This window comes from Myotis lucifugus, unplaced genomic scaffold (assembly GCF_000147115.1).
Source record: "Myotis lucifugus unplaced genomic scaffold, Myoluc2.0 scaffold_83, whole genome shotgun sequence".
NCBI classification, from domain to species: Eukaryota; Metazoa; Chordata; class Mammalia; order Chiroptera; family Vespertilionidae; genus Myotis; species Myotis lucifugus.
Window position 1 is genome coordinate 985,984 of NW_005871131.1, and position 10,228 is coordinate 996,211.

General features: G+C 46.3%; 1 protein-coding gene across 1 annotated transcript in view; it reads left to right on the plus strand.

Annotated features, from left to right (window-relative positions):
• The first annotated feature begins 721 nt into the window (after positions 1-721).
• CACNA1D (calcium voltage-gated channel subunit alpha1 D) overlaps positions 722-10,228 on the plus strand; it is a 289,303-nt gene continuing 279,796 nt past the window's right edge. The window contains 3 exon segments of the mRNA XM_023755748.1: positions 722-791; positions 987-1,296; positions 5,076-5,181. Of these exon segments, the coding sequence (XP_023611516.1) occupies positions 722-791; positions 987-1,296; positions 5,076-5,181 (486 nt within the window).

Here is a 10,228-nt window from a genome sequence, read left to right on the forward strand (position 1 = left end):
TGGGTTTTGCAAACGCGTCCCTCGTCCACTTCCACCACTCTCACTTTGACTTCTGTCTCAGTAAGGAGGCTGTGACCCTTTTTAGGCAGGTGCGGGGAGGCCAGCTTAGGAAGTGGCCTGACCCAAAGCCAGAGGGGGCGTTGCACGTCCGTCCCCTTGGGGTTCTGCCCTTGTGCACGGGGATGCCAGCTACACCGAGATGATTCCTGCTAGGCCTTGAGGCCCCCTGGCATAATCCAGCCCGGCTATCCAAGGCGCAGGGGTGCAGGCTGCCTGCCTTGTCTGTTTCTCTGGATGCTGGCTTGGCTGCTGCGGCTGCAATTTAAAATGCAAAAAAGCCCTAAAGATGTTTGCTGTTTTCGGAAGCCCGTGGAGGAAATGAGTCCCAACCATCATGAATTTTCATTTGCAGGAAGTGTCAGTGCATAATCTAGATATTTGTTACGGGGCTCTGGGTACGGCCCTGGTGCCAGCCGAGGACTTCTTTTTCCATGCTGAAAAATGAATTGGTGGCTGCGGAAAGATGTTGGAGTAACACCCTGAGAATGATTAAGACTATTGAATTGTTGGCATTGCCTTTTCTTGGTGTGTGTGATGGTGGTAGTTATTCTAGAGAAAAGCTATTGTACGTATCTGTTAACTCATTAGAGACACATGGGTTTTAAACAAGAAAAGATAGATGTGGAATAAATGTGGGAATGACCTCAGCTTGTCTAGAGCAATGCACTGGAAGACGCCTTGTGACTTCATGGAGGTGGAGAGGTGCGCGCCCCCGGGCGTCCTGCTGCACGGTCCGGTGTGACTGACACTCAGGGCCGAGTGCTCTGGCCGACCAGATCCCTGTCACTGAAAAACAGGACATGGGGTTCAAAATGGGAACATGGGAATGCTTCCCCCTTGTTACTGATGGGAGGCAATCTTTGTTTTCTTTTGACACTGGGTTCTATTTATTTTAAAAAAATATATATATTTTTCTTTCTTTCCAGAGGCAAACTATGCAAGAAGCACCAGGTTCTCTCTCTCTGGTGAAGGACCAACTTCTCAGCCGAACAGCTCCAAGCAAACCGTCCTGTCTTGGCAGGCTGCAATCGATGCTGCTCGACAGGCCAAGGCTGCCCAAACTATGAGCACCTCCGCACCCCCACCTGTAGGATCTCTCTCCCAAAGAAAACGTCAGCAATACGCCAAGAGCAAAAAACAGGGTAACTCGTCTAACAGCAGACCTGCCCGCGCCCTCTTCTGTTTATCACTCAATAACCCCATCCGAAGAGCCTGCATTAGTATAGTGGAATGGAAGTATCCTTTTTTTGTGAGGGGGGAAAGTCTTTCTCATTTTCTTTTACCATCTGTTCTTTAAAAGGATTTGTGTTCTGCAATGGCGCTTACAAAGTGGTTGCAGTCTGGAATGTGTGCAGCAGAAGCTGTGTGTAAAGCGTTTCATTGTACATACCTTCCTATCTCCTCCAGGGGCAGAGGGGTGGCTCTGAGGGTATATTTAACCTCCTGTGTGTGTGTGTGTGTGTGTGTGTGTATGTGTGTGTGTGTAGTGGTGGTAGTGGGGGGAGGGAGTGACATCCCAAAACTTCCAAGTGGTAGATAATTACAATGTGGAACTAACTTTTGGTCATTTGGCATTAGATGGCTAGTTTAAAGCCACTGTCGTTTCGGGGCAGTGGTATGCATTGAACCTATTGCCATTAAGGTCTGCTGCTGATGAACAAAAAAGAAGATGGTATGAGACTCTACTAGAAGTACATACATTTTTCACCTTTAGTGGAATCTTCTCGTTTTGATGTTTGGGATTTGCTTTTCTGAAATTCCAATTATTGCTGAGGTTGCTTCCAGCTCTGACATTTGGCGATTCTAATTGTTCAGGTAACTACAGAGACGAACACTTGCTTCTGCGGGAGGGAGCATTTTGCTCATCAATGCTATGACTTTCTGGAATTTCCTTTTGACAGGTTCCAAAAAGGCTTTTGGAACGTGAGCTTGAGGGAGCATGTGAAGGGAGCGGTTTGTGGCCGCCTCTTTTCCCCAGGCCGTAGGAGTTATTTGAACAGCCCTCTCAGTGGAGGAATTTGCAGTGGCTGCTTTTATAAGAAATTCTGTCTATGTCCTTGGACTGGAGTTACATGTCTGGGTGTCCCCTTTGCATTTTTAAAACTGAACTCCACGTGCCCCAGGATGGTGGTTATGTCCAGGACTTGGAAAACTAGGGTGCTCGCCTGCTCATCCCCTTCCCCAGATCCGGAAGCCAGGCTCCAGTTACCACCGCCTCCCTTCAGAAAAGGTTGACTGAGGCCTTCTTTCTATGCAAATGGCTTCTAATTAGCCAGTCCATTCATTGGTCTGGGTAAAAGGAAGCATCTTCTTTCCCCAGAAGTATATTTGGGGCTGACAAGGGGCCTTAGAGCAGTTTCTAACTATAGGAAGGAGTGTGAATCTAGGGTTCCTCCCACACCCCCATCTTGTGGGAGGGGCCACACTGAAAGGGGAGGATGTTGGAAAGGGCTGAAGGTAGAGCAGAAACCCTCTTATAGTTTTGAGTACCTAGCCAGGCAGCTGTTTACATTCCCTCTGTCTTAACTGGCTACCTCTGTGCTCACGCACACAGAGTTAAAGTGAGGTAATTCTCTAGAAAGGTTTTGGAGAGAGCAGCCAAATGCAAGGATAGGATTTGAGGAGTTTTCACGTTCTTTTCCTTTTTAGAACAGATGTCTCTTCTCTAGAGGGAGTTATGGTGTCTCTCACATGGCTGGGGTGGTGTGCATGTGTTCTCTCTTTAAATTCTTTTCTAGTCTGAGCATGAACACCAGTGCCGGCCCAGAGGGAGCCAGGTAAAGAGGGTGTGCCGGTGGCATCCCTGGGGTCAGAGGCAGTGGTTGCATTTTGCCAGAAAGATCTCCTCCTCCTTAGGCTGGCTTGTGGGGACTCCGAGTCAGCAGAGGCCCCTCGCTGGAGTCATTCATTCCCTGCGCAGTGAGGTGGGAGGCCTGGTGCTGTTCCTCTTTGTGCACAGTGATTTGTACGTAGCAATTTGTGTGCCTGGAGTGACTTCTGGGTCATGCTGCCGACTCCCTTGTCTGTGTCTCCAGACACGCGTGTACAGGAATTAGGGGACGCGGCTGCCAGTGCAGGGAGGAGCCGGCCCACAAACAGGACAGTTGGTAGAATAGATCCTTGAACGATATATATGATATCGTTTGTTTGTTTTCAAAGGACAGTGTCCTTCTAGTGCAGGGAGCAGGTCCTAGAAATCCTCCGAAAGCCAGCTGTGCCAGGCCCAGCCAGCTCGGGGAGAGAGCGAGCCTAGTGTGTGTGTGTGCACACAGGCAAGGCAGAGGGAGTCCTGCACCTTGAGGGGTGTGAGGAGTGTCGCCTTATCAGAAGGGATTTTTAGGATCCGACCCATCCGTTCCTCTGTTGCTCTGTTCTCCTTGGCCGGTAAAAATCTTATGGCCGGGGGATCGTGGCCACCAGTACCTGGAGACTGCAACTGGACCACCAGACAGAACGAGATACTTCTGTTTGGCCTTCCTGAACAGCTTCAGTATTTCTCGGATTTGCTGGTCTATCATTTAGGTATCGGGAAATGAAAAAGAAAGCATGGTGGTGTGGAGGAGGGGAGAGACAGTGTGTTTCTATATAGAATAACGCTGGGGCAGTTGGCTTTTTACATTTCAGTAGGAACTGCTAAAAATAAAAATAAAAAGGAGAGTCTGACGTCTTAATTTGGATTTCCTTAAAGTTGGACCTCTAGTTAAGAGATCTCATAGGACTAGATGTGTTAAGAGAATAAACATGAATGAGAACTAACTGGATTTAAAAATAAACCCATCAACATCGGCGGGGGAATAACATAACGTCCTTACTTCAGTGAGTGTTGACGCTCTTCAAGGGCTGAGGTTTCATGAAACCCAAGGTATCCCCTTGGAGGGAAGGGGTTTTCATTGCCTGCAGCAGTTTTGGGTTTCCCGGAAGGATATCAGAGTGGATGGAGGAGGATCTGTTCACGTTCTCAGTACTCTGAGGTGTTTAGTTAAACCCGTGGCCTTGCCTGGTGGGTTAGCATATGGGAGAAACACTTGGAAAATCAAGCCCCAAACTTGCAGGTTAGGTCGGTGCTCATGAAACCTTACATTTGGAAAGGCTGAAAACCAAAAGGAGAAAAACAGTCTTTTGGGTAGATGTCAACTTTGGTGTTGCCAGTTTTGACAATGTCTCTTAGTAACACCAGAATGTTTAAGCAAGTATCTCTTGAAAGCTGACCTCAGTGATTCTCCCAGACAGAGCGACCCCTGAGATTTAGAATTGTTACATTTTACTTTGAAAGTGTCTGGTGCTAAAAAAAAATGTGTCTGGTGCTGATTTCTTATGGCTTTTAATTTAATGTTTGATAAAGTACATGCAGTAACAGCACATTGTAAACGGAGCTCCAGTCCAGCTCTAATTTGAAGCAAACCATTGATTAGAAGCCTAGCTTGCGTATTACGGTGTCTGAGGAATTGGGACAAGCCAGGAGATATGGAGAAGGTCCTGGTGACTAGGCCTGCCCCGGTCCAGAGATTCAGACGGACCCAGCCAATATCCCCGAGAAAATGGCTCTAACACCTGGAGGCAAGGATTTGTGGGAGAGATTTGTCTCGTGATGACTTCTCTTTGGGTCTGGAAAGAAACAAACAGCCAGAAATTTAGCTTTCTAGGCCCTTGTTTGTTTTAAAACTATAAGAAGCCGAAACCTGGTTCTCACAGTGCCCTCATTGGATGTACTTTTAGGTTTTAATATAAAATGCTCAGCAGAAGCATGAATGTAACATGATCTTTGTAACAGAAGAAGGGGACACGGAGAGGTCATTTGATAGCAACATCTACAGTGAGATGACCCCCAAGATTATTTCTCACAACAGTCAGTTTGTATATATAACTTTCATTTTAAAAGTGATTCAAAAGTGGTGTGATGGGAGTGCGATGAGAGAGATGGTTTGTGTTTGTATAACACACGCACACGTGTGTGTGTGTGTGTGTGTGTGTATGTGTGTCTATATATATGTATATACCTTAACAAACATTTTCAGACCATTTGACATATTTATATTATTGGCTATTTTTGCCAATTGTGTGGCCTTAGCTATTTACATCCCATTCCCTGAAGATGATTCGAATTCAACAAATCATAACTTGGTAAGTGTCCTCAGAGTTCCTACTTGTCCTGATGTGTGGTTATCATTTGCCTGTATACTTACTGGCAGCTGGCTTTCTGGGTGGTGGAAGTTCACCGCTATGCATGTGTTGTTTCCCGGAGCTTTACAACAGTGGTTGTTTATTTTTAAAACGCGTATTCTCCAATTTATACTGAATGAAAGTGTTTAAAGTCATGGATCTTGTATAAATAGATGTAGAACTTTTTATGGAAGAGGTTTTAGCAGATTTTAAAATGACTTTTCTCTCCATATAGGCTTTTGTTGTCTACATTCTTTTCCTGATAATATTAGATTTTTTTTTTAAATCCAGTGTTATTTGGGAGTGGAGGGTACTTTGGTCAATTTTTCTGGTAAGTAGAGAATTACCATAGATGTTGTGTATAAACTATTAATTTTTAGAGAAGTAGAGTGCAACAAAGCCAATAAACTACGTGGTGCATCACTCAGAGAAGCACAGTGTAGAAGTGAAGTTCTTACTCCCAGTCCTATGAGATGCCCCAAAGATAAAATGATTCCGTGGTTAAATAAATTGGGATTCTTCCACATATTTTATTGCCCTCCTCAAGATTTATAGTGCACATCAGCTCAAGTAAAAGCTCCGGGAAAGTTTGGAGTTAAAAAACCAGTTTCATTTTGTTTAACTCAGCTAGTCCTTAAAAGTAATTGGTCATGGATTCTTTAAACATTGTTTTGGCAGGACACATCACAGAACCAGTGTTTCGTGGAGCTTCCTTCGGGAAAGGTTGATATAGTTAAAAACTAAATGTGAAAAAGCACTGAAGAGTGCTAGTGTGGGACTAGGAGCTTGTCTCACTTGACTGTCAGCTGGCTATATTTGGGGGCATTTCCCATGCCCTTTCTGCATTGCCTTTCACCCACCTGCCAATTAAGGGGGTTGGATGAGAAGGTCACTGGGGTTGTTTTTACCTCTGCAATTCTGTCATCTTTCCTTGATGATTCAGAAGCCATTTCAGGATTCTTTCTGGGGCCACAGCATCCTTGCCAGATCAGTCCTTTATAATTGGAGGCCGGGCAGGAAGGCAGATGGAGGAGGGGGCTCGTGCCTCGGACAGGAAACGCTCTCCATTGTTTTGCTTTCTCTTCTTTGAGCTGCTTCCATTTGTTTTGGTTTCTCGTGGCGAAGCTGTGTTTCAGTGGGGCTGGATGATCTTGACTGAGGGTTGTAATAGCAGAATTGGTGTGGGCAGTGCTCTGCCGAGTTCTGAAGATTCTGAAATTGTGCCCTTGTGATAGTAGCCCTCACGGTTTATGTACCAGATTTCATGGCACATGTAAGCTATGCGGCACAGTTCAGATGTAGCATGATGTCTATTCATCTTTGGGGTTTCCTGGTCAGATTTCTAGATCATTAAAAGTATGTGGATATGGCTACTGAAAATTCACTTGTAAACGGGAGTTAGATATTCATACACACAATTACTGTTAGTACATATTTATACCGGGCTGAAGATGATTTGTGTAACTTTGCATATTTAAAATAGCTTCTGCTTTCGCGGCAGATAGCGACATTAGATGATCACTTCACAGGGAAAGCAGAAGTCCTGAAAAGCCCCCATCAGTGGGGGTAGGTCATCAGCGTCTAGGCCACAGATGGTGTCAGCCTTGTTACCAAATTTAACAACGTGGATGCTGACCCAGTTTGTTGTTTTTTTTTCCTTTGTAGCTCAAGAGAACATGATTAAACAAACTTAGAAAATAAACACCTTTCAGAAAGGCAGATTAATTCAAGTCAAAGGAAAAATTAATGAAGCTCAGCATGTATAGCCAATTAATATTCTGATTCTTCCCAGGGAAATTTGGGGCACTAATAATATATGTGCTGTCAAACCATTTGGGTTTCTTAGCTAATAAGGGATGGAGTGAAATATAGGCGATGGGTAAATCTCTTTTCTTCTCCCTGGCAGCCTCTCTCCAGTTTATCCTTCTTTCACAATTCTTAAACACTGGTCTTTCTTTTGGGGGGATGGGGCAGTGTGTTCTTTTGGCAGGCCTTTCTAAAAACCAACATCTATTTCTTTGACCTCTCGGGATTCTGAAACTCATAGCATTCCCGAGTTTGTCTTGTGTTCACTAGGATGGTCACGTGGTCAGATGAGTTTATTCTCTGTCTGACTCTTTAAATATTTCCTTTCCCACTGTGGGAAGGGAAGAGCGTTGTGGATTTCCCCTGACTCTCAGCGAGGTCCCATGCCATGTCAGCCCTCCCGCCAGGGAGCCGGGGTTTTTTTTTTATACATTTGACCCAATTTGTACCAAAGTGATTGCTCTATTTTTGGGATGGGTTTAGAGGCAGCTGCGCGAAGCTTGTTTTTCATCTGTAGTAAATACCTTTCAGTGAATGTGAATGGCCCAGCAAAGGTCAGAGACCGGGACGGGTTGCCAAGCTTTACCTTCCCCGGGAGCGCGTGGCTCTCTTTGCTTCATAGCTCTGTGGGAAATGTGTATGTCGAGCACGTAGGGTGAGATCCAGGGCCGGCTTTGTGGAAGGTGTCCCTGCCTGTTACAGGTTGTTTGTAGTGATGTGATTACTTGGTTGGGTGAGAAACCAGGCCATCCCTCTGGGTACAGGTCGTGTTTGGTGTGGGTTGTGCATAACGCAGCCAGCTGTGGGGATTTAGAAACTACCTTGGGGGCAGCAAGTTTTCCCAGGGTTAGATTTTTTAAAAAAAGTATAAACAATCTCAAGTTTCAATGCAGCGTACATTTGTGGACTTGCAGGGAACTAGTGAGGCTGAAGCCATGGAAACGGTGCAGCTCAGTTCCCACAGTAACATCTCTCTTGGCTCCGTGAGTGGCAGTGTTTCCTCAGTTCCACTTATTGAAAACGTATATCACTTACTTAATTTTCCTCTTAGCATGGGGTGTGGGGGAGCTCTTCTTATGGAGTGTTAGAGTGGGGATGATTACAATATTGTACCTCACCGTGTTGAAAAATGCTTTATTTTGCTTCCCAAACTCAAACTTCTCCTAAGCAAACTGACGTGGTTGAACAGTGTTCAGTCTGTGCAGCCTGTTCCTGGTACCCCCGCCTCGCCTCTGTAGTGCTGAACGGCCTCACATTGTAACTGTCTAAAGTGGGGATGTTTGCCCTAGCCGGTTTGGCTCAGTGGATAGAGCATCAGCCCGCAGACTGAAGGGTCCCGGGTTCAAGTCCGGTCGAGGGCATGGTGTGTGCAGGAGGCAACCAATTGATGTGCCTCTCTCACATTGATGTTTGTCTCTGTCTCTCCCTCTCTCTTCCACTCTCTCTAAAAATCAGTGGAAAAATATCCTCTGGTGAGGAATAACAACAACAACAAAAGGGGGGATGCTCCTCTGCCACATCACTTGCCCTGAGGTCTGCTGATGCCCGCACCCACGGAGGGCAAGGCCCATGCACTTCATCAGGCAAAGTGCTTGGCTCTTACCAGCTGCTCAGTGGAGTCTGGGTAACTCAACAATGAAGTCTGAGAAGCTCCACTAAGTCTTTGGCCCCCTTTTCTGCCCCTTTTCTCATCTTGTTGAGGCCAGTTTGTGTTTAGCCTGTTGACGTTTTGCCTCTACAGCAGTGGTTCTCAACCTTGGCTGCACATTAGAATCACCTGGGAATCTTTTTAAAATCCTGATTTCTGGGCCCCATTCTCCGGAAATTCTGTTTCTTTGTTACTAATGTTGTGGCCCCACCCTGTTCCTATAGCTGCTCAGGAATGATCCCACATTGTGTCTCTTCCATGAGGTCTTTTCAGACCCTGGTCTGAAGGGACACTCTTATCTGAACCTCCCTCGTGGCACTTTACAGATAAAATATTCTATAGTTTAGTTATTCATCTGCATATTTTATCATTACCTTCAGAAAACAATTCGCAGTGAACCATTTCCAGTCCCCAGCAGCGCCTGGCCGGTAGTGAGGAATAGATGCTCAGTAATGTGTGTTGTTGACGCCCCAAGTGAACGCTCTGAGGAGGGGCACCTCCCTGTTCTTTTCTCAGAGCCATGATGAGGATATTCCTGGATGACAGGACCCTCTGTGGACTCCTTGGAGGTCCTTGGCTGGGGAGTGGGTGGGAAGTTATAAGCATTTATTCCTGAAAAGCTTAGGGTGTTGTGACCCTCATGTGTGCCTCTGGCTGGAGGAGCCCTCCGACTGCCTGGTGTCAGGCCTGAGCAGTCAGTCCAGCACAGCCTGTGCTCAGAGGACCAGAGCTCGGGCGGGGCATCTCGGGGAAGCAGTGCTGGCTGGGGACAGTGTTAGCGGGACCGGAAGTGCACAAGGGTCAGGAACACAGTGGGACCGTCTCCTTTGATTGCATTCTCTTCTCCATGGCTGAGATTCCAATGTACAGTGTTTCCTGGGCTTAAAAGTGAGTTCCTTGGATCTGCACAGTCATAGTTCAGCATGTTTGTTTTTGCAAAGGGAGTGGTGTGAATTCTAACTCACCTGGTTCGTTGGGCTTACCAGTGGTCGGCAAACTCATTAGTCAACAGAGCCAACTATCAACAGTACAACGATTGAAATTTCTTTTGAGAGCCAAATTTTTTAAACCTAAACTATATAGGTAGGTACATTGTTATTAACTTAATTAGGGTACTCCTAAGGCTTAGGAAGAGCCACACTCAAGGGGCCAAAGAGCCGCATGTGGCTTGCGAGCCGCAGTTTGCCGACCACGGGCTTAGCCTATAAGGTGGGTGTCAGTTCTGCACCTCACCTGCACCGTGCCTTTGCTCGGCTGTCTTTGGATGGTGTGCTCTCGTTTCTGTGTGCCTAGGTCTGTCTGCCCCTGTGGCTCAGCCTTCTCGGATTCCTATTCCCCCCCCCCCTGCCCCCCCCCCCCCCCGAAAAAAAAAAAGGAGAAGACTCCCTTTTCCTTGTTAGAAGAGAGAAAAAACTCTCTCTATCAAAAAGGTAGCCGGGTCCCGCCCTCTTTTTATAAAATCGCTCGGAAAGTGGGGGGGGGTAGGTACACGCCGCTCTCTTTGTTGAAACAAACGATGGGTGTTTTTCTATGAATAGCCATAGAGTGCTCCGG